General features: G+C 33.8%; 1 protein-coding gene across 1 annotated transcript in view; it reads right to left on the bottom strand.

The window, feature by feature from the left end:
* The window catches only part of DPYD (dihydropyrimidine dehydrogenase), an 855,274-nt gene that overhangs the window by 475,076 nt on the left and 354,389 nt on the right, over nucleotides 1-25,809 (bottom strand). The window contains exons 9-10 of the mRNA XM_063105846.1: nucleotides 7,242-7,349; nucleotides 5,342-5,511 (exon numbers count right to left, since the gene is read on the bottom strand). Of these exons, the coding sequence (XP_062961916.1) occupies nucleotides 5,342-5,511; nucleotides 7,242-7,349 (278 nt within the window). The remainder of the gene's footprint in view (nucleotides 1-5,341; nucleotides 5,512-7,241; nucleotides 7,350-25,809) is intronic.

Here is a 25,809-nt window from a genome sequence, read left to right on the forward strand (position 1 = left end):
TATGTAAATTCCTATGTGTTTTCACTTATTTTTTGTCACTTAAATGATAAATACATGGACTAATTTGTGCATTTAATAACTTATACAAATTACTTTTTAATATTTTTATTTTACAGGACAAGAAGACATTGAAAAGCTGAGGTGGATATTATAAAAGGGAGAAGGGCGGCTGTTTCAGTCCGTTTTGTGTTGCTATAACAGAATATCTGAGACTGGGTAATTTATAAAGAACAGAGGTTTCTTTGGCTTATGATTCTGGGACAGCTGCATCTGGCATGGGCCTCAGGCTGCTTCTACTCATGGTGGAAAGGGCAGGGAGCCAGTGGGTACAAGCAGATCACATGGCGAGAAAGGAAGCAAGAGAGAGAGGAGGTGCCAGGGACCTGTAAACAACAAGCTCTCACAGGAACTAACAGAGTAAGAACTCACTCATTACTCCCCTCTCCCCCAGGGAGAACATTAATCCATTCATGAGGGATCTGCCCCCAAGATTCAATCAGTTTCCAACACTGCCACGTTGGAGGTCAAATTTCCACATGAGTTTTGGAGGGGACAACACATCCAAACTCCATCAGCTGCTAATGTTCACATAAAAGATAATAGAGTAATAGCAATTTATCCTTTTTTAATAAGGCTTGACAGTGCCATAACCATTGAAAATGTTCACTCTTAATGAATCTGTGTGTATGTATATATATGTGTGTATATATATATACACCCATACATAAAGATATGCATATATTTAGTTAAATATAGAATATATATGAAAAGATTGCTAAACTGTTTTAAAAGTTATATAGGTTTCAGCTCCACAGATATTCCTATTCAAAATAATGCAACAACTGTCCTTAACTATTCTAAAAATAGTTAAGTTTTTTTAAGATATATAATCTTCAATGGGCACAAGGTTTTGTTGCTCCCAGCTTATCTGCAGTATCTTTTTTTCCACTCACCATATGAACTATCATATGCAGTACAGAATTCTGATAACTTCACCTGTCAGCTTCTTTGATATCCCTGTCTTGAATATAGCGAATTTTACCACACCAATTGACTGCAGAAACATTGATTTCAACTTGTTTCAAGTGTACTATTTATAGATATTGCTAAAATTTCCAGTCATTCTGTAAAAAATTAGAGCCTTCTTGTCCATATTCCATATCATTCACATTTCTTTCTCTGAATGCTAAAAATATATAATTCAGTAATTGGAAAAAACCTTAAGAAGCATATAATTACAATACCAATTTTACAGATGGGCACACTCAGACTAGAATATATAACCTTGAACCAAGTGCTCCAACTTTTAGTTCATTTCTTTTTCACTATTCCATTCTACCTTTTCATACTACACTGAATTTTCACACTTTTCAAAAAGGTAAACATATACAGATCCTTGGAATGCTATTTCCCTGTCATCATAAAGTAATAAAGGTGTACTCAATATCTTAGTACCAGGGGAGTCCCTAACTATCATTAATTAACTTTTTGTGCCTAGGGGCAATTTTGTGAGATTCTTTCTTTTTTTGTTTTTCACTGCCTTCAGATAGACCATCATGCTAACATGTCTCTGATTACTTTCCATGAAGAACACCAACTCAGATGATGTGCGGGTGCCAAATGTTGACCAGCTGCTGTAAGCATCACCCTTACTAAGTAGAATGAAATTTGTCACCTTATAGAGGTTATTTCTAATAACAGTCCCAGGTTCATATTTCTTGTAATTAAATAAAAAACTAGGAAGCATCAGTTACTTGTTGAAAAATGCATGTTTAGCCAGCAAGAGATAAATGATCAAACTATCTATGGATGTAGCTTTAACATGATCATTTGATATTAAAAGTGTCTGAGAGGAGGCCTACATGTCACGCCACACGAATGGTCTATTACAAGGTATGCTGGGTGGCTCCAGAAGGATTCAATTAAACCGCACATTTTTTCACATGAAGATGTATGACTTCAGAATTGTAGTAACAGATGAAGAAAATTTTGACTAACAGATCAGGCAATCTGGCATTTTATTTTTATTATTAAAATAGTAAAGTAGCATTAATTATCAAAACAGGTGACAGCTAAATATGTGGAAACAGGCATATCACAGCTAAATCGGTTACCATTTTGACAAAAAATAATGCAAAGCTGAGGGGCACTAGGGAATATCACAGAAACCCCATAAAAATATAGCAGAATTAAAGGTCTATCATGTTTTGCTGCTATGAGAAAACTGAATATATGAACAATGGATTCTTAAAATGTTCTTTCTGTGTGTAATTGTACTATTAAAAATAATTTTGCAACATACTCTTCTCAGTAATAATTATTAAGAACTACAAAGTCCTTTTCTAACCTTATCCTTTAAATTTATCCATTCAAGTGGGTATGTCGAATCCTGACCTTCATGCCTCCTTTTAGGGATTCCCAACCGCCTAAAGCATTCTTTCAGTTCTATCTGATCTGTCAACAGCTTTTAATACCAGCATTTTGGGGGATTCTGTTATCCTGTGAAATTTAATCTCACCTATTTAAGCTTGCAGAAAGTACTGGAGGGAATTATTAACAGATTTTCCCTCATCTTCTTAGAGGATAGCGCTGAGTGATGGGCTGGTTTCCCTAAGGACCCATGGCTGAGAAGCACTAGTTTGTCAGTAGCATCCTATTTAGCATGTGTGTGAGGCCACAAGGGAGCCTGAAAGACATTTGGAATCAGAATTACATCAATATTCTGATGATGCCTCCGTATCTTCGTTTCATCAAACCTATATCCTTTAGCATTAATGCTTTCTTAACTAAGATGGAAAATGCCTCCAAACAGCACACTGCTTATGGCTCCAATTAGACAGCTGGAAACTATGCCAATGATACATTAGAGCAGTGGACCAGCAGGCTCAGCATCACCAGGGAAGTTGTTAGAAATGCAAATTCTCAGGCCCACCCCAGACCTACTGAATTAGAAACTCTGGGGATAGGGTCCAGCAATCTGTGTGTTTAACAAGCCCTCCAGGTGATTTTAATAACACACTAAAGTTTGAAAACCTTTGCATTAGAGAAATGGAATGTGTTTGTCACTGCAGAATCTATGGAGTGGTGCCTCCTAGTTTTGTAAATGAAAATACCTCTGCATCCAATCATATCATTCTTGGTTACTAACCATACACATGGTAATATACATGCTCTCAAACAATTCCATGTTAAATGTATCTGGCCTCTGAAATAATTCATATTTGTCACTAGAGATGAAAAAAAAACTTTATATTGTTCTTTATTTCCTTCTCTCAAAGAATGACAATTAGATTGTAGCTTTAGGTGTATACATGCTGACATTCCTAATGCTGAGGCATTTTTACTAACAAACCATGTTATTCTCAAATTCCACCCAAGAATCTAAGACCAGTAAACAATGCACATTTTTGAGAACAACTCTAAACGCCCCTGAGCCTCAATGTCGATTGACTTTAAAGAAACCAATTGTGGTTGAAGTATGTGTGTATTGGGGTAGAAAGCATAGGGGAAATAAGAGAAATACAAAGGAATTGGGCATGATATTAAATTCTTCACATTGGTTAAAAATGTGTCCTAGAACATAATCTCTCTGAATCCATATCTTGAAGTAGATACATGATATTAAACCTCTACTTTCTGACTTTCCCATTTCTTGAGTGTTAGCACTGCAACATCATGAGCCCTCTTTTGATGTGTACAAAACCAAATAATGGACATAACATATTAACACTGAAACCTCTACACATGCTGGAAGTCCCCAATCCTAAAATGTATAAGCACTGGCCACTGATCCAAGCTTGAAATCTTTGCACACTCTGATAATGTATTACTTATTACTCTTACTCTCATATTGAGGAATTCCCTAAAATTACTAGATGAAACTTCGAAGGCCTATTTAACATTTATCTAACTTGGAAGCTATTTGTCCCTTTAATGCTAGAAGCCCTAGGTGATGATTCCCTCCAGAAAACATTAATTCCACAATTATTTGCTGAACACTTTGTGGCATCCATCATGCTAGGGGGATGCCATTCAGGGTTATCTTCCCTTCCAACCCTCAAAGATCAGCCTTTTGTAACAACTTCTATGTCATTGGAATCTGAACAATAAGATTTAAAATATTTAGTTCAAAACATATTTTTCCAGTACTTATTATTTTCCAGGTCCTCTGCTATGCACTGAGATATCAAGATGAATAAAATCAGCTCCTGTCCTCTTGTAACTTTGGCAAGTTGCTTAACTTCACTATGGCTGTTTTCTTTTTGTTTGTAAAATGATGTGATTGCACTAATTGAAGCCTAAGACTGCACTGCAGGAAAAACTCCTGTGATTATCAGACCACCTTGGATTTTGGAAAAGTCTAAAAGGGTAGATTGAGTGGAGAAAAGCCCAGAGAATAAAGGTGACATTTGAAACCCAGCCATGAACCGGTGGTGACTCTGATATTTTAGTGAGATTAATTTGTAACATGGCTAATCTGCATGTAACAAATTGCCTATTGACCACAGTTATAAGTATTGCTTAGTAAACAGATTCCAAACATGTTCAGGCATTCTAAAGCAAATAAAATTCATAATAATGATCTGAATAAAATGAGTAACTTATCTTTCTACAAATACATTTGCTTCTTGTTCTCATAATTAATATTTTACAGGAAACTATCTTTCCCTGACAGCATTAAAATTTGAGAAGTCCATGGTACATATAACCAGCTAATGCCCAACCCAAGACTAGTCAGCAGTCACCTGTAAAAGTTAATGATCTTAAAGCTCTCGTTTTTAGTAAACTAACTAATTATTAATTCTGAAGAGTGGTTAAAGTACAGATTTTTTTAAAAAATACATTGCAATTTCTTCGTTCTATTTGCTTCATAGCAGAAGGAACTAACTAAGTTTGATAAGATATACATCTCTGAATGCAGCTTGTAAACATTGCTTATGGAAAAATTTCTAATGTCTCTAATTACCACATTCTAATATCTCCACATTTTTTGAAGAGCACCTATTGTTCAGGATATGGAAGACATGACACTTCCACTGTTACTATTTAAATAGAATACATTTCAAAGATATTAACACTGACAAAAAGAAGCACTTGTGTATTGACAAAGATAAATTTCTCATTTTATCCAAATCAGTATTATGAATTTTCTTTTACTTGGAATGTCTGAATTAGAAAAAAACAATTGTTTTTTCTAGGTGTAGCCTGGAAGTTTTTAAATTTGCACTTGAAAATTTCAAGAACATTCTAATGACTTAAACTAGAGAACTGTACATTAACAGTTTTATCTTCTAAAATCTGTTGGATTACAACTCCCTGTTTTGTGATGGTTCCATTTTACCTCCTCGGGGACAGCTCTTATATTAACAAAGCCTTTTCTGAAGATGATGAACACACGGCGGGCTCCGCAACGTAAGGCAGATGTTGCACAGTCAAAGGCAGTGTCTCCAGCTCCAAGTACAATCACGACTCCCCGTATCGATGGCAATGGAGAGTGACAGGCGCACATTCCTGAATGATGAAAGGAAAACCCTATTTTCAAGTAGAGAAACCATTTCTGCATGACAGCTCAAAAGATACTTGTACTCAAAGCAGTGTAAAATTGCATCTTGCAGTCTTCGAGGATGGAGTGTCACTATCAAATTATTCTGCTTCATTGAAAGACAGTTTTATTCCCATTTAAAAAATATGCTCATATATGTAATTTCATAGTCAGTACCTTTAGCCTCTTTTTTCCTTCTAGTAGGATTGCTACAACACATTTTGAAGAGTTTAGGTCATAGCAAACTGGAATCAATCAATTAAAACTCCGTCAAAGTCATGACATGTATTTTTAACTTAGTGTCATTAAATTTCTATTTGTTAGAAGAAAAAAGTGATCCTTATAATCTGGATTAATAATGCTCAGCATTTCATTAAAATGAAAAAAAAATGACATATATTATCTTATACAATTACTAACATATATCTCTGCTATACATTACATTTAGTACACTGAAAATGAACATGCCAAATAAGTGCCCTTTATGTAACCGAAGTATTTCTGAGAATTATTTTTTTGAAATAGTTCAAATAAAACTTTCTTCCTTTTGCTGCTTTTCTCTTGTTTTGTTTGTAAAACTGGGCAATAAAGGAAACATGACTTTCTAAGTGCCCATTCTCAAGGGCATCTGTATGAAAATTTGGTATTCGTATGAAGATCTTTGAAAAATATAAAATGCAGGTGTTTTCTATGTGTTAGATAGCACTGTATTATCAGATTAAATAAAACTGTTGATAAAATGAAATACTATAATTTTTGAAATGGCATTACTCATAGAATAGGCCTATTATCTCAATAAGTGTAATCATTTTGCTTGGAAGACTTTGTATTTGGAATCACACAATTGGCACTCTGTAATTCTCAAATATATGCAAGGAGCACTGTGACCTTCCTCAGAACGGGTTGCAGACACACAAGCGACCAGTTCTCTTGGGAAGAGGAAGGCAGAGATGGGACACATCCTTAGGTCTAAATTTCTGCTGAATGATTTAATATTCAGTTTCTAACCTTTTTAAATTTGGGGGAAAAAATGTAAGTTCTTACCTTTTCCACATGAATTAGATGTAAGAACAGCTATAGCACAGACTTCTTCTAAAATATAGGCTTAAATGCTTTAGATTACTTGGCTTTAGAGAAAATATTACAGCTTCTTTATATCTAAGACAATGAGTGTAGTTGAGCCAAGGCCTGGTATACACTTAGTTTCAGGTTGTTCTTCTTGGGATATATGAAGTGATAGGGTGTCTATCAATATCTTCTACTTTCACTTCATAATATTACTGTTTAAGAAGAGATCTTGAATCTTTCTGCCTGTGTGGTCACAAATCACGTAAGATATGTGATGATTCATCCTATTTTAAAAGAGTTCCCAAACTGAAGCTCCTGCCATTTCTTTTAAAAGCAGCTTCCAATGTTTAAGTACTCTCTTACTTTGAAGCAGTTTTTTATGATGTAGTTTCGAACTAACTGTATGTAATAACAGTGAAAAATCCTTTTGATGATGTTTTATTGGAAGAATGAACAAATAGATAATTCTGGCTAGTTTACTTCAAGTTTTTGTTTTTTTAACTTTACATTGGTATTATTCAAGGATCAATTTGTGATCTGAACAATGTCCTACTGAGTTTGAACTTAATATAAATTTATAATACATAAAACAACACAGACAATATTAAAAATAGAAGACAATATGTTATACCTGCTTTACTGCCTTTGGCGACAAGTGGCAAAAAGTCTTTGGATGTGTAAAACCCCTGGTCCTGCGTCAGGCCTTTGAAGATATGGTCTTTATTGGGTTCTGGCAAACCTAATTAATGAAGTTTATAAGATGTCATTAGCAGGAGGAGGGTCTTTTCCTAATTGTTATTAAAACAATGAAAGCTATGATCTTTGAAATAATGTGATTCTTAAAGAAAAAAATATATGTAAATAAGCAAATCCACACAAAAATATAGATATCACAATATAACAGACCTCAGAGCATACATTTAATACATAAGTAAGCATACATCATAAATCACACATTCATGTACACATATACATACACAGAAACATATTGTGATATACACACGTACACACACATATACATAGCATTAAGGGGAAAACGGGTTATGTTCTTTCTTCATTTCATAAATAAAAATAAGTTTCAGGTGTATTAAAGTGCTAAGTATTTAAAATATCCATAACAAAAACTAAAAGAAAATGTAGGTAGTATTTATCTAATTCCTGAACATGGTAGATCATTCTAAGGAAAAAAAAAAAGGGGAAAGAAAACCTCAAAGGAAAAATATATATTTTACCACAAAAATCAACCACTTCTACATTTCAAAAATATTATAAACAAATTAAAATACAAATTATTAACCAGAAAATATTTTAACAAATAGTAAAATGTCTTTACTATACAAAGTTTTTCAATACCAGTTGAAAAATATTAGCTTTCCAACAGAAACATAAACAAAGGATAATGAAAATTGGGAGAGGAAAAAATGTAAATAGTTATAAGCACTAAAAATATTAACTCCATCTGTAAAAAGCTACTGATTAAAATAATGAGATATGATTTCTCTGTTAAAAAGTAAAAGATTTAAGAAAAGTAAACCACACAGCAAGGGTAGAGATGAAACTTATCATACTGTTTTGGGAGAAATACATTGGTGATTAATTTCTAGAAAAGACTTTTGAATCTGTTCTAAGAAAACACGAAGATATGCAAATAAAGATATAATGTACAAAAATGATCAATGAAAAAAAAAAAAAGAATGGGAGAATACCCAAATGCCAACTGAATAAATAAATGAATTTTACTTTAAAAAAGAAAAAGACAACAGAACAAAATGCATCCATTAAAATGAATATTTGAAATATATAGTACCCGTAGTCAAAACACAGTGCTAAATGAACTAGCAGAATACAAAACTCTGTATCAAATTTTGTAAAAATTAATGTATAAACTGTGTCTTAACAGTGATCATATCTCGTGATGGGATTATAGATATTTTATTTTTTATTTCTTTTTATTTTTATTTATTATTTCCTTATTTTCCAGATTTTCTACAACATGCATGAATCAACTATATAATTAGGAAATAATTATCAAAATTTTGTAAAGAAAAAAAAATAGCAGACTAAATTTTTTTTCAAAGTATAAACAAAGCAAATCATATAGCAGTCAACCCATCCTAGGAAAGTGGAGAAATAATTCATCTCTATTCCGTAAACACAGGTGAAATATGCAGTTTAATTTAATTACTTCCCAAACTCATTCTACCAATGGGCCATTCAACAGAGGTAGTAGTTCATTTTATAATTAAATAAAGGGTAATGGGTGGTTGCTGGTGGACACAGAGTAATAAGCATGGCCCCTAAATGACTTTTGCCATGTGAGGTAAGGCAGATGCCACATATGATCTGAAAGTTAAAGGTTCTTGTAGGTTGTGTAACCAGCAGTAAACCACTGCTGTCTCTTCAAATTAAACTGAACATTTTTCATCCTTGTTCAGCACTCTCTCCATCCCATCCCCCAAAAGATTTGCTCACAGATTATTTCAAGACCTTTTCTTTTTAAAATTATTTTAATTACCAAGGAAGGTGGGCACACCACTTGACTTGCCCTTGCCTCGGCTTCTCTATAAATGAAATAGGGATAAGACTGTTCTTTCATTTTCTGACATAGAAGAATATTCCTGAGGTATACTGGTAACATGACAATGATTATACAAATGTGCGGTTGCTTGTGTGATTCTTTTAGAAAACCTGGGTAGTGGACGGGGGAGGAGGGAGCTATAAAAATAGGCAAATATGTACTTGAAGACTTCCTAATGACAATTTTTTCCTGAAAGCTATTAAAAGATGACTGTAGTTTAGGCTACACTTGATTAGTCAAACCAACATATACATATGCTACATATCAAGATTTAAATAAGGACCTATGTCTCCTCTCTCATCTTAGGGCACTGTAGAGAGAGCATATGTTCTATACCACTTCATTTTCATGTTTAAAAAAACACAAACAAGAAGAAAAACAACCTGAAGTGCTATGCAATTGCAAGGTGATGCGATAAGCAAAAACCCTTAAGGTGGATAAAAAACAAGACGCAGAGAATGTAAGTGATGGATAAAAGTTCCACAGATACTGGCAAATAAGGTCTGAAATCCTTCCTTTACCAACTCCTAATCTGAGCTTTTACACTACTTACTATGGTGAAGGCAGAGAGGGAGCTTCCTGTCTGTAGCTATTTTCTATAACCACTGTTAAAATAACTGTTATCTGAAGAAGCTCAAGGTGCTCTTACTCAACACACCACTGGACCCACAGAGATGACTTTTCCTCTCCTGCAAGGACTATTTCACAAGAAAAATGCTTTGGTAAAATTTAAATTTCATTTTTCCATTTGGATCAAGACACTGACAAGGACAACTGAATTTCTTGTGCTGCCACCTCATTCTGCATTTATCACTGTAATGAAGTTAACATTGATTGTATCAGATTCTCCCTGTAAATGCCAAAGAGGACATCAGTTAGATGTTCTGAGCTATGAATGTTGTCTTAAGGAGAGGAAAAATGAGCCAATGACTGTATAGGATCATTATGATTATGTCATCTCTGCAGCCTACTTAGCCACACCCCAGGTCACACACACATAGTCCATGGAGCCCTTCTTTTCCACATGGGTAGCAATAACCCCTTATGTCCTAGGACAGTGCATCTGAAGCTCTCCTCGTAGATGCCTTAGTAGCCTGCCCCCACCAGCACAGGTGCCCTATCTTCTTCTTCTTTTTTTTTCAGGTTTATTTTATTTATTTATTTATTTTTTAAATTTTATTTTGTCGATATACATTGTGGCTGATTATTGCTCTCCATCACCAAAACCTCCCTCCCTTCTCCCTCCCCCCCCCAACAATATCCTTTCTGTTTGCTTGTCGTATCAACTTCAAGTAATTGTGGTTGTTATATCTTCTCCCCCCCCCCCCGTTTTTTTTTTTTTTTTTTTTTTGTGTGTGTGTGTGTGTGTGTGTGTGTGTGTGTGTGTGTGTGAATTTATATATTAATTTTTAGCTCCCACCAATAAGTGAGAACATGTGGTATTTTTCTTTCTGGGCCTGACTCGTTTCACTTAATATAATTTTCTCGAGGTCCATCCATGTTGTTGCAAATGGCAGTGCATCTGAAGCTCTCCTCGAAGATGCCTTAGTAGCCTGCCCCCACCAGCACAGGTGCCCTATCTTCTTCTAACCATGATGCTGTGCTGTGATCAGGAGGAGGGTCTTTGTCACCATAAGGACTTTGGTGTGAGTCATTCCTCCCCTGTGTCCCATCTCCATGATCTTGTATAAGTTCCACTGATGGTTAGTTTTATGTGTCAACTTGGCTAGGCTAAAGTAACCCAGTTATTCAATCAAACACTAATCTAGGTGTTGCTGTCAAGGCCTTTTGTAGATGTGATTAATTTTACAATCACTTGACTTTAAGTAAAGGAGATTACCTCAGTAATGTGGGTGGATCTTATCCAACTAGTCAAAAATCTTAAGAACAAAACTGAGGTTTTCCTGAGGAAGAACAAACACTATCTCACATCAGCTCCTTCCTGAAAGTTTCCAGTCTCCTGGCCTGCCCTACAGAATTTTGACTTGCCAGCTCCCACAATTACATAAGCCATTCTTTAAAACAAATCATCTCTGTATCTATCTATCTATCTGCCTACCTACCTATCGGTCCTCTACTAATCCTAATGCTTCTGTTTTCCTGGTGAAGCCTGAAATTGAGTTTCTTAATCTCTTTGATTCTCTACTACTTCATTTCTAAAGCAGATATAATGACCACATTTCTCTCATAGATGTGATATTTAAGAGATATTTAATATATATATATATATATCCGTGTGTGTGTGTGTGTGTGTGTGTGTGTGTGTGTGTACATAAGACCTTGCACATAATGAATGCTCAATAAACATTAGCTATTAAGGTAGGCATATTCTGCAGTATATCAATTCTTTCAAACTTCGCATCTCATGGAAAGGAAACAATAAAGCTTAAATCAAAGTAAAGTAATAAACTCTAACAAATTTAAATAAAGTTCTACAAAGAAAGAAAAATGAGGCAACCTTAAGTGAAATATGAAATATAATGAAACTTGCAAATATCCATCTATCAAAGGAAGATTTCCCTGAGAGTAGGTGGCATATTAATAAATAAGGTATGTGTCTATACCAGGATGATTTGAAAATGACACTGAAATGACTTTTTAATTCAGCTTTCAGTGGGAAGAAGAGAATGTATGAATAAAGAGAAATTGACAAAGATTTGACAAACAAAACAGCTCAGCCTAGTATATGTATTAATGTTCTTTGTCATTCAAGAGGGCCAGATAATTTCTTTGTTCCCCTAGTTACTGAAGTTTTTGGTGTCTCAGCATGTATTTATACAGAGGAACACCTTTTTAAGAATTATTGAGAAACGGTTTTCAAGTTCTCTGAAAAAGAAAGAAAGAAAAATTTGCTTATATTACAGAAAATCTAATTTAACATGTATCGACTGCAGGCACTACTCTAAATGCCTGGAATATAGGTGATTTGTATATATTGTCTTATCTTAATTCTAAAAAATAACTCTGAGATAACTAATGTTATTATTATCCACATTTTAGATATGAGGAAATTTAGACACATAAAAATTAAATAACTTTGCTGATGGTCACAGGACTAGTAAGCAGCCAATTTCTAACCGAAACAGTCCGACTGCAGAATCTATTCTCTAACTTCAAAATGCTGCCTTTCTCATGAATAAGGTTACAATTAAGCCCTGTTATAATGTGATGCTACATAGCCAGTGATATCTAAACTCATCACTCAGCATATATGTATTAAGTTTCAGTGTAAGGCTATAAATGTTCACACAACACAAAATGTGTCTGTGGCCAGTTCCCAATCTAGTGGTGGAAAAGACAAGGCTGCTTCTCTCGGCTGCATTTTTGTTTTGTGATTTTCTCTACTATAATTCCTTTCTGCAATGTTTTCCATCTTGAGTGCATTCCCCTCTGGTATCTGCTGTTTATTTTTCACTATTCGATATTCTTTGAAATATGTATCCCTAGTTTGTTTCCAAAGCATCTCTTTGTCCCCTCTAGAACAACAGAATAAAAAAACAGAATAAATAACATCGTGTATATACGGTAAACTCTTTCCTATGCTCACATCAAGTTTTGCAGAACTTCAATTAACATTAACAAGATATTAAATATTCTGTTATATGTCATCTAGTAAATAATGAAGGAGGAATAAGCTCTTAAGGCTTAGTGTTCATAGCTGTGGTAAGATGTGTTTAAGAATTATTCAGGTTCTACAATGTCTGCTCATGTTACTTCACTGGGTCGTTTACTCATTTTAATTGAATCGAGCAAGCATTTGTGTAATGCCTCTTCTTCTTGAAGGCATCCACTTGAGCGACAGCTAAGCCATGATGGGAAAGACAGGCATCAGATAGACCTGTCTTTGGAGATAGCCTCACAAATCTCATGAAAGTGGAGCAAACAGCACATACCACTGAGAAACTGCCTCTGGTTCCTTGCAAAAGGCTGTGGCTTACAGAAATGGGTAGTGTCCTAGAATTCTGAACTCACTCTACAGATACGTCAATTCTTATTACTTCTCACAAGTGCTTTTCCAATAAGAAGAATTTAGTAGAGAAATAAAACACCACTGATTATGTGACTACTCTCAAGTTTATTGGATGAAAACAGCAAAATGTAGCTGATGGCAAAGTCTTAAGTTTTTCATATTTCATTCTCTTCTCAAAAAAGAAAGTGGGTTGCGTTATCTCAGTCCTTATTTTCTAACCCTAGATTGAGGAGTGATGCCGCATTAGGAGGAGGATTAAAATGTGCAGATTAAACATGGATTCATTAAACAAACTTTCACCAAGGGACATCAGGCTAACTTCCACCTGTGTTTTTGTAAAAGTCCATGTAATGGTTGCTTTCCTTTATTTTTGTTTATTGAATGTTTTAAAACATATTAATGTCAACTGAATAATTATTTTCAAGCAGTGTATTGGATAATAGTAAAATCTCTGAAGTCAGACTTTCTGCATTAAAATTCTAGTTCTAGCACTTACTAGCTATTATGATCTTGGCCAAGTAAATTGTTTTTCCTGTGCAGCAGCAGCTCATCACAGGATTGTTGAGAGAATAACATGAAAAAAAAAGCTATGAAAAGCTCTTTGCATAGTTGTGGAATAAATTTTTTCTTTCATTTTCATTCTCTTCCTAAAAGCCTTTATTTAATAAAATGATATATGTGGGTAGACGTAAATTAAAAGTTCATCTAACCTTTAACTTAATGTTAATGTCATTACACATTTAAATGGCTAGTTTGGGACAGATTAGTATCACAGTCCATGAAACTTAGCATCTTTGGCTACAATGAAAGGCTGTGGCCACACAAGGTATTCTTCTAACCTCACTCACTCGACAGACTGCAGTGGACTCAAACCACATATGCATCAAGACCAGGAAAGTAGTGGTGCTGACACCACCAAGGTCAAGGGTTCGGATCCTCATACCGGTCAGCCACACACACAAAAAAAATAATAATAAATAAATAAATAAATAAAAAGACCAGGAAATTAGTGAGATGAGGACCCTCTAATGTTTAATGTGTCGTTCAAATTTGAGCAGTAAGGATAACATCATTTCTCACAGTGCACTGACCTAGGAGTCTGGAGAACTGAGTTTTAGTCTCCATACTTCCACTTTGTAGCAGTACTTGGGTAAAATTGCTTAATACCATGTCTCTCAAGTTCCTTGATTTTAGAATGAAGATAACCCTGCCTGCTGTACAGGGTTGTTCTGAAAATTAGGTAGAAAGTACATATAAAGCACTCTGGTAAATCTAAAACAACATTCAAATGTAAGTCATTATTACTGTCTTGGGTAAAATATAAAAACTATAGAAAATAAAGACTAACATGATAAAGAGATTCATAGTGAACATTTTCAAACACAGAAGATATTGCAATTAATCACACGGAGCTATTTAGATGGTTGTATATAAGATGTACAAATGTAGGCATAAGATCATAAATATAAGTATCTATGTGTATATATGTTTATATATGTATTACAAAAGATAAACTATTTTCCTATATCAAGCCCAAGCACTTGGGACTATAGTATAGAAGTAAAATATGCCTTTCAAGGACCTAATCAGTCCACAATTCCACGATGAACTATAAAGTTTTTCATCTGTCACTTAAAAATCACTTATATGACTCAAAGGATGTATACCTTCCTTCCAAGGGACAATAGTGCTATATGGGTTATCATTCTAGGATCTATATATTGATTAGAAAGAGAACTGATCAATGGTACCCTATCGTGATTCTTTTCTCAATAAAATTCCCCATCTTCTCTCTGACACCTCACTGTAAATACATTTAGTTCTGAGTGTTCAGACTGAATTCAGAAAGAATGGAGTGATTCAATGTAGCGCATATGAAATTAGATCACCATGCATCACAATAGTTTTCATTTTATTGATTTTTCAAATCCCCATTAAACATCTGTTTTGTATAACTGCTGTCTAGTCTCTCTCAATGTGACCACATGCATTAATTGCATGTATCACACAATTAGTTAGAACATAACAAGATGAATAATTTTTAAAAATGTTATGATGGAGTCACCATTTCAAATCATAATTTTTTCTCATGACACAAGGTATTTTTCTGTACAAAACACATAAAACGATAAAGTCCAGAACTATGTGGAGTACTGAGCATTCATTCTTAAAGCAATTTTGAAAATCTGATAGATACTGAACTAAGGTCTTCTTTTTGTATTTATTTTTAATATAGCAAAATTAGGAAATGTTGGAAAAGAGAATGAAATAACCAAAAATGATAATTCCTATAAAGTTGTTACAAATGTATTTCAATTGGCTTTTATATTTCATGTAAAAAAAAAATGTATGAATTCTATCACACCAATGAGATCAGTTCATATAGCTATGTATGAGAACTTACTATCAGACTCCAATTTACATTATGTACAGGTGAGGAAGAATATAAAAATAACAACAAAGCAATGTATTAACAAGTACAAACCCATACGAAATAAATTAAATCTGAGTGGTTAAAACTCCTCTCAAAGATTTTTTTTTTTATCTGTAATAAATATCCTGTAATTTCATGAAAGAAAACAACAAACTCTTTGGACAATAAAAAAAGATGACTTTTTTTTTTTTACTTCTGTGATATTCCAAATTTCTTATAATTAGCAGAAGTTATTTTAATGATTAAAATTTAATTTTAACATAAACATAAGGTCTAGTTAAGATCCCTTTTCTAGAAAAGATATATTAATGTAATTTCATGTTTCTGTCACAAAATTATACTGATTCTTTTGATTTTTGGTATTATTTATTAAAGTGTGCTTTGTCTCTTGGCCCTTTTCTCTTCTCTTCTTTATCTCCCTCCCTTCTCTTTTCTCCATCTCTTCGACTCATTTGGCTTTTACTATAAAACAATTTCCTTAAATTTTATCCCCACATTGATAGCAAAAAACTCAAACAATATGCCTCAGAGAAAGGTTTATTTCCTTAATGATTGGAGTTCTTAGATGGTGTTAGGAAATTACTATTTGGGACTGTGTAAGTATACTATATTCCAAAGTAAAGAAATCATTAATAATAAATTACTAAAAAAGAACAGTTATATTACAAAATAAATCTACCAGGCTTACAAAGAAAACAAATTTGCAACAGCCACCTGCTGTGGAGATGAGGCAGTAATCTCAACAGCAGGAAATAAAAGGGAAGAGAGGAGAAAAATACAAAAGCACAGACATTAAAAAAGTAATTAAAACACTTATCTCCATCGACATACATAAGGAAAAAAACCTTCAACCAACCACCTAAAAACATATTCTATTGAACTGCACAGCAGGAAATAACATTAAAGCTGGCACCATAAACACACATTCTGTAGAAGGAAGAAGACCCCTTTAAAAATGTAATCTCATAAGTATTACTAATGTGTTAATCACCAGTAAATGTACCACACATTCATTGTATTGTATTAGTTACTTTCTGCAAGGTATTTTTTAAAATTGTTCTTCCACGTTTTTTTATTCAAATGAATTCTTAAGTACAGGCACTGGTAACCTCTTTATCTGTAATTGTTCTACAAAATTCTGCAATCATATTGAGACTGAAGTGTTCTGTATATGAAAAACTTAATGCAATAATTTTTAACATAACATGCATTTAGATAATACATTTAAATGGTTTCCTTTATAAGCCAAACTAATCCTCGCTATAGTACTGGAACAAAATGAAGTGAAACACAATGCAAGAGTTAGGGTCATGGATTAAATCTGAAATGAAAGCTAAGAATCATTTTGAATTACCCAAGGATGCTCTGGCCTTCTAAGCTCTGCAGAGTAAAACAATGCAAGCCTGAGGAAGTGAGAAGCAGTTTTTAAAATAAAGACCATGCACCAAATGCACTTGCTGAACAACTTCTCAGCTGCTGGAACTTGCTTTCTAAATCTGTGTGATTCTCCCCAGACATGTCTGTGAAACAATGGAGAGCTGCTCAGTTCAAAACAAGAAGACCTCTCTAATGAACTCCGGACTCTGTTACTTACATAGCTCTAAGTTCAAGTCCAAATCATTAAACTTTAAAACTGTTTCCTCATTTTTAAAGTGAAATGTTACAAAACTGTATCTCCTTATAGAACTGTTAAGTGAACAAATTAACATAACTGCCGAAATAACTTAATTTTACAGGTAGAAAATGTAATACGCAAGCATAGATATTGGTCATGCTACCATATGATTATTTTATCTTTTGTCTTATCTTCACAGCTCAGTGTCATTTCATTTTAATGATGCTTGTTCCTCTTATACTTTAAATGATCAATTTTTGTGCAAAATTCTTTTATCTTACTCTAAATAATTACTGTAATTTATAAATTTTCCAAGACAATACTTATCTCAATAAATTTTTACAAGAAAAACATATAAGAAAAATATTAAATTATTTCCATGCTTAAATATACTTAGAATGCATTTAGTATTACTGACAAGTTGCTGAGTAAGACTTGAAATTAGAATACTTTTCTAGGAGTTCAGAAAATTCCACAAGATAATCACTTTCCAAAAGACATTCTTGATGAGTACATCAGATCAACAATTCCAGAAACACATTGTTGACCCTCTTGAACCTCAGTTTGTCCATCCACAAAATAGGTAGATTACCTAGAAACAGGTATTTGCATATTGCCTGAGTTTTTCAGGGAATCCAAGACTATCAAAAACATATACCTTTGCATAAGCATGCATTTTATTGTATATGTGTACAGAAAATCCATACCTTTCATTACATTCTCTAAGGACCTGTGACTCAAAAATGGTTAAAAAATCACATTCCCCATAAAAGTAAATCAATTACCTTGCACCATATAGCAAATGCCATTCCAAGTGCACAGACTGTGATCATAAATATCAATGTGCAATGTAATTATTCGCACCTGACAATCGCTATACACCATGAATGCATACAAGTTTATATAAGAATGTAAGTATATTAGGCCCAGTACAATGGGAAGCACCGCTTCTTAATGTCAGCCATAACTATGTTCATATCACTACTCCACTAAATACTAAGTATGTAACCCTGCATAATCACAGTTATTTGAATTTTAAGTGTCATTTTCCTTATCTGTAAAACCTGCCTTGCAAGGAGATTGAGTTAGATAATATATCTCAATAACATAATAATTGCTTAGCACAGTGACTGGCATATGGAAAATGCTAACGAATGAGCTGACTTTAATGTATTTTAAAGTTTTAAAAAATCCTATCATTTTCATATTTTACTTCCTTGGTATTTTTCTCTCCCTTGATTTTTAACACAATTTTAATGTAAAATGCCATAACAACAACCATAATGACAACAAAAACTACAGACACTTTTTAAAACTTAGTCCCAATTGAAATTTCCTTAAATATTGGTAATTAATCATGTAAAACTTGGCAGGTTCAATGTAAAGTCATTACGTATCTAGTCTGAAATTTTTGTTATGTAAAAAAAAAAAAGTCTATAATATTCAACTTTTAGATTTGAATACCAGCTGTAATTTTTTAAGAATTGTGATTAAGAGCAGCTGGAAATAGACATATTGGATGTTTAATTTATTTAACTACTTATTCATTAACATTTATTGAGCACCTACTATGGGCTAGACAACATATTAGGTGCTGGGAACACGTAGAGTAATAGCTTCCAGTGTAGTGGGAGAAGGACATGTAATCAAAAATTTAGTATAGAGCAAGCTACATGCTATGAGAGAGGGATGCATAGATCATTACAGGAGCAGTTACACAGAGCACTTCACCTGGACTGAAGACAACGTATTTAAGCTGAATCTTAAAAGATGAATGTTTTCAGCGTTAGAATATAAGAAAGAATGAGCAGTACACACAAAGGTATGAAGGTGTATGATTTCAATCTGACTAGAACTAGGTATGGTCAGGAGAACAGACAGGAGGGAACAGGGAAAAGCAATATTCAAATCCTAACAGAAAGTAGAGACCAGAACATGAAGGGCCAGAGTGTTTGGATTTTACACTGAGCAGACACTTGGGAAAATGATATAATCAGCTTTGTAGATTAACAAGGACAAATTGGTAGTGGTGTGCAGAATTAATTTGCAGGCAATAAGAATGGAAGGAGGCAGATCATGTAAGGGGAATGCTGCATAAAGTCAGATAAGAACTGAAAACTTACCTTGGACTTCTCAACCTGGATTACTAGTAACCTTCACTAACATGGCATTGCAGGGGGTGTCCACAGACTTAGTATAAACACAGCTTATGCTCCTGGAGCAAGAATTTTACTTGAAGATAAGTAATTTAAATTATAGTGTTTATACTAAGACATATATAGAGATATTGAGGAATGAAATACAAATCTTGAATAAAATTTTAATACTTCAAAGAAATTCTATACATGACATTTGGAACTGAGCCTCCAGATTCCCTAGAGGTATGTTTTTACTCTCTTTTCCTGTTACTGTAACTTTAATGGGAAAAAATGGGACTCGTACTAAAATACTGACAGTGGGGATGCAGAAAAATAAAAACATATCCTCAAGATATTTGGGAGTTTATTTCATAGCATTTGATACCTAGTGGTTGTAGGGAGTAGAGGGAATGTCATGGTCAAAGGTGAATCTCAACTTTCTGTTTTGGTGGGTACCTCAATGGTGATGTGCTTTACTGTGGTACAGTATGGAAGAGAGGCAGATTCTAGAGGAACAATGTTATTCCAGTTTGAACATATTTAATGGTGTGTGAGACATGCAAGAGAGTTGTCCTATAGGTAATAAATAGGTACAAATTTAAATCTGACGCTCATGACAGAAATCTGGTCTGGACAAACAGATTTGGAAATTATTGGCAAAGAGATGGTACTGGAAACCAAGGATGCTAATGAGGTGATTGAGAAAGAGTACATATAGTAAACAGAAAAGACGGCCAAGGGGGGAGCCTAGGATAACACACCAACATTAAGAAAACAAAAGGAGGAGCTAAAATGGATATTGAGGAAGAATCAGTCAGTTATAAGGAAGAATCAGTCAGAGACAGGAGAAAATGGTATGCTGGAAGTCAAGAGAAGAGAGGTACCACTTGAAATTTTCTTGTTGTCTACAGAAGAAAAATAGATACAAGATTTAACAACAACAAAAAATCCAGTATATAAAAACACACCATAAAGCACAAAGAAACAGGTGTTCCAAGGAGTACTTCTGATTTTAGAACTCATCTTTCTTGATTTTTAAGTATAGTACAAGGCCACTGACCTACGATTAATATTAGAAGTAATATGTATAACCAAAGGGGATTAATTAGAAGAGAATATTAAATAGAACAAAAGCAACAAAATACAAACACATGTATTGTAAATATGAGAATCAATTTAAATTAGGCAAATCTGAAACAAAAAGGGGACAAACCCTACACTGATATGAACACTGGGAAGTATTCTAGTGGTAGCACCAGCCAAAGTATGGAAAGAAAGATTTTGCCAGAGGAGGAAATGTCAAATGCCTTCCTAGGCATTGGTATTAATGAAGAATATATTCACGCTAAAGTGCTTTCTTAAGAAGTAAGAATTAGTCAATAATGGCAACCCCACATTAATTCAATTCTGAGTGGATAATACAAAATAGATATAACTTAGCTCATATAACATTCGTTTGATTAAATACAATCTTTAGAAGACCTTCTCTTATACTCTTAAAGAAATGCATCTATAGTAAAGCTTTTAATAAGTCATTCCTCCTCCACTGCATCTGGAAATCCCACAAAGGGGCACGTTAATGTGTGGTTTATCCCACCACAAATTTTCCGACGCCTGAAAGCAAAACCAGTACAGAATCCTAGACAGCAGAAATATATGGTTAGGGTAGCAATCCTAGATTTGCTCTCGGTTCTCTCACTTATTAGGTGTGTGATGTGCAGCAAATCAGCCTACTTCCCTCTGCCTTAGTTTCCTCATCTGTGAAATGAAACATTTAGTACCCCCTCCCCTGAGCTCCTCTGAGGACTTGTGAATTACGAAGCACTTACAGACATGAGAAGTTTAATTAATAATATTGAACATTTTTTAATTTTAACTAAAGCACATTACACAGGCAAACTGTTTAGTCTTCTCTTTCCCACTACTAGGTGAAGAAACTATTGTAATGATAGATAGTCAGTTAATCAGGGAAATCTAATTGAGATTCTGGGTTGCTCTTTGGAAATTATTAATCCTCTGTAAGCTTTATATTATATACACATTCACAAATTGAATTATATTCAAAAGCACCTGAACCACTCTAATCATAGTATATGAAGTATACATTTCGACAGCATCAATAAAAATCTCATATTTCTTAAGTTAATATAAAATAATGAATTACATCCCAAATGCCTTTGATTTAATGAACCAAGCAGTCAATGCTTTGGTAAAAAAAAAAATTTTTTTTTTTCAGTTTCTGAACAGGCAATATATATTCTGAGATACAGTTTGGGGGCCATTTTTATCATTGTTAACTATTTTCATATTTTTTAAACAAGTCATATTCTAATGCTCAGTTGTTTGAGTTCCGCTTCTTATAAGTATTTTCTTTTTGTGTGTGTGGTGGCTGACTGTTACGGGGATCAGAACCCCTGACCTTGGTGTTACAAGGTGGTGCTGTAACCAACTGAGTTAACCAGCCTGCCCCTGAGTTCTGAAAGCATGGTGCTCATAAGGCTAACATCGGCAATTTAGTCTAGTTCAATCCAGTTTACACTCTGGCCACAATCTAGACTCATTTGCAACCCTAAATTGCTGTCTTGCCAATGTGTTCTGCAGATTATGAAGAACAGAGAGAATCTAGTTCAGAAGGTCTTTTCACTACTAACCGTCTTAAATACAGGCTTAAGTACATATAAGGGTACTTCAAAAAGTTCATGGAATAACAGAATTAAAAGATAATACAAATCTTTCCACGAACTTTTTGAAGTACCCTCGTATAAGCTCAGTAGTAATAAACATTTTAAAAGTTCACATTTGTAGAATATTTTATTACTTAAAAATATTTCTCCTATATTTAAGTCTGTGCAACTGCTCTATGGGCTAGATATCTTTATGTCCATTTAAAGATGAGCAAACTGAGGTTCTAGGCAGTAAAATAAGCTTTCTAAAATCTCATAACTAGTAAGTAGTAAAGCCAGATTTAAACCAGTCAAAACTCTTACATCCACTGTTTCTTCCACCATTCCACAAAATATATTTTAGGGTACCATATATAAACTCTATCATTATGGAGATAAAAAAGGAGGTCTTTGAAAATTTGGCACACAATGATTTGTGGTACATTAAATTTTCTGAATGTTCATACATCAGTTTAATTCACAAGAAAGAAAAAAACATGCTTTAAAAATCAGTAGTACATATCATCCCACCCACGCTACATTTTCAAATGGTTTTAGGTAAACTATGCCTGCTTACATTTAAATGATGTCTTGTAAAAGTATCTTCTAAGCACTATTCGTTTGTTTAAAAAGCAAAGATCTACAATGACAAACCTATCATGAATGCATTTTGATGAAAGGGTAATAAATAAAGCGTTATTTTCCTTCTTTCACTGCAAGTCATTTGACCTATGTTAAATCAACTATCAAATTTTCATTCATTATTTCTACATGAAAGATTTTGCCAGCTCAAAAAAGTATAAATCTTCATTCATCAAATTTAAACTGTACCTGTCCCAGCTGCTATAAGAGCTCATAGCTCTTATCCCTTAAAAGCAACGAAATATTGTCAAGTCACACAACCTCCCCACAGCCTCAGATGACCCCTGGAATCAATAATATTTGTAACTTGTAAGTGCACGGTTAAGGAAAACAGAAGGCAAGCGCTGTCCTCGTTAACCACATTGAGCTGTGACACTACAGCCAAGTCCCTTGTGTGGCCTGTGATCAATTTTAATCTCCTGACCAAGAATAAAAGAATGCAGACTCCTGATTCTGGATTCATCTTGAAAGGAGATTATAGATTTGTATGTCTGCAGTGGGAATGAAAGATTTAATTCAACTGGCATTCCAGGAAAGAATACATCTAAACTATCATTCCTCCTCATTACCCTCACTGCTTCTAGGTCCTCTATTGACAGAACTAAATACTGAAAAATGTGTACGCAATGGGTTAAAAGCAAAGCTTAGTGGACAGACGATCAACCAACTACAGAAACAGACTCTGTACTGGTTTGTTTTACTACTACATGTTTTAAACTAGAACCAGTTTTTCTATCTCAAATTTCTTTATCAAGATTACAATTTTGTGACAGACTTCCTCATGTGAAAACCATAATTTTTAAGCAATTAAAGAATGCATCATTTACTAAAATCATGACTAGCTGTTTCCAAAATGCATATATCCAGGTATACTGGTACATTTAGGGGGCTTTAAAATGCAAACTGACTATGATGTCAAAATGAGGAGCTGGCCGGTTAGCTCAATTGGTTAGGGCATGGTGCTAATAACACCAAGAGTCTGGGGTTCAATGCCTGTACCAACCAGCTGCCTAGAAAAAAGAGGGGGGAAAAAGAGAGAAAGAAAAGACATTACGAGTTTAAATATTAGTTTTATATCTATATCTGTAACTATATTCATGTCTATATATATGTCCATACATATATATGATAATGCATTTGCACACAAATGCACATATATTATTTTTCTACAAAGATAAAAAATAAGGTTTTATTATTAAAAGTACAGTGAATATACGGTGTTTTAGGGGTTTACAGAGACAATCCATGCAACCGTAATTTGAAAATTTTTATAATTACTATTAAATAGCTTTTTCAATACATCAAAATTTCCAATTCCACATCATCACCACCATCACCACAGAGAAGAGTTCTGAGCACTCAAGATGCATCATGTACCAGGCTAGACAAAAAAAAGAGCATGGTGGTGAACAGCATGGACCCAGGGCCAGAGCTTAAATTCGATTCCTGACTCCGCTACTTCCTGTGTGATCTTAAGGAAGTTGCTTTACCACATTTCCCACAGGCCTTTCATCTGTAAAACAAGAATAAGATCCTTAATATCAGAGCTTATTAGGATTTTTATAATGATTAAATGAGATAATATATAATCCTAATAAGAGCTTATTAAGATTTTTATAATGATTAAATGAGATAATATAAACCTGGAAGTTTTTGTGGTACTCAGTGGTTACTAACTAGGTGTTAGCTGTAGCAGAATATATTCTAGTTTATTTATGCATTCATTCCTTCATAAATGTTCATTAAATGCTCCCAATGTTGGAAGGACTGTGTTAGGAAACAAAGATGAGCCAAACACTTTTAACAATCTGACCTTGGCAAGTCGTTTAAAATCTGGGAATCAGCCTTCTCACTTGCAAAATTAGGATATTAATATTTATCTTGAAGCACTATTGTGAGGATCAAATGAAATTAATTATGTAAAGCGACTATCATAGCACCATTACATATAGGGGATGGTCAACAAATGTTTATTGAATGACAGAATAAAAAACTGAATGGATGAATGGATGGATGCATATATAGGATGCTTTAGGTAAGAGAAGAAATGAGTGAATCTATCATTTATCAGCTCAGAGAACAAATTATAAATAAAATTTTAAATATCACTAGATGTAAAAAATTGAAATATAACAGGTAACCTAAGTTTTTAAATGAACTCTTGGCAAAAAGTAAATTTGTCCTGTTTCCTCCATTATAGAAATCAGTGTCCAGTGAAAATGCAAAATATGTATATTTCTTTCACAGGAGCTGACTTATCTCTGTTGATTAATTGTTGATTAACAGCTCAAAAAGCCCAAATTTGGCAGTGGTAGTCAACTAATATTCCAAAATCAATAAAGCAAGTTATAGTGCTGTTTACTAGGTGGGGAAATTTGTTTTATTATTTGATTTTTAAAACACTTAACATAGTCCTCGAAAAACTGATTGATTTGAAAAGTCTTTGAAGAAAAAACAGGAAAACATAGATGTGGAAATCATTTTGACATTTTTATTTTAAGAACACCGACTCTGCCTCAGACAACACAAGTAAATTAGTAATGGAATCTGCTCTATATACAAATTTTAATAATTAAAAATTATACTTTTTCTGTCTATTAAAACAAATATTAATCAGTTTAAAAATATTGATTCAAAAGGATAGTGACATTTTAACCTATCCAGTATGTCAATCCAGTCCATTCCTGTTCAATGTACATCCAAAACTAGTTAGTTTTAATGAGCTGTTAGTGATGAAGATAATAACATCGGTCACTCATTCTTTTAAAATAGAGAATGCCATGCTAAGTTTAGAGGTAAAATGGAAAACAAACAAACAAACAAAAAATAGGAGTATGTCAGCATCTGAAATGGTAAAGAAACTGGTGAATATCAGACCTAGTCAAGTGTTAAGCAGAAAGATAAATCTAACTGCAGTGTATTCAGTGTGCTCAAGACACCAAGAGCCAAGTGGAATAGCATGAGATTCAGAGTCCAGAGACAGCACAGACTGACAAGGGAGGAGGAAAGAGGAAAAGAGACTGGAATTCAGAACAAAATGAAGCAGCCCTTCTTGTATACCAACTTTTTATGGAACTAAAAACATTTATTTTAGATATCTTAAAAGTACTACACTATCTGACAAAAATGTTGCTATAAATTTACTAATGTAAATTCCAA

Source organism: Cynocephalus volans, chromosome 8 (genome assembly GCF_027409185.1).
Source record: "Cynocephalus volans isolate mCynVol1 chromosome 8, mCynVol1.pri, whole genome shotgun sequence".
Classification (NCBI taxonomy): Eukaryota; Metazoa; Chordata; class Mammalia; order Dermoptera; family Cynocephalidae; genus Cynocephalus; species Cynocephalus volans.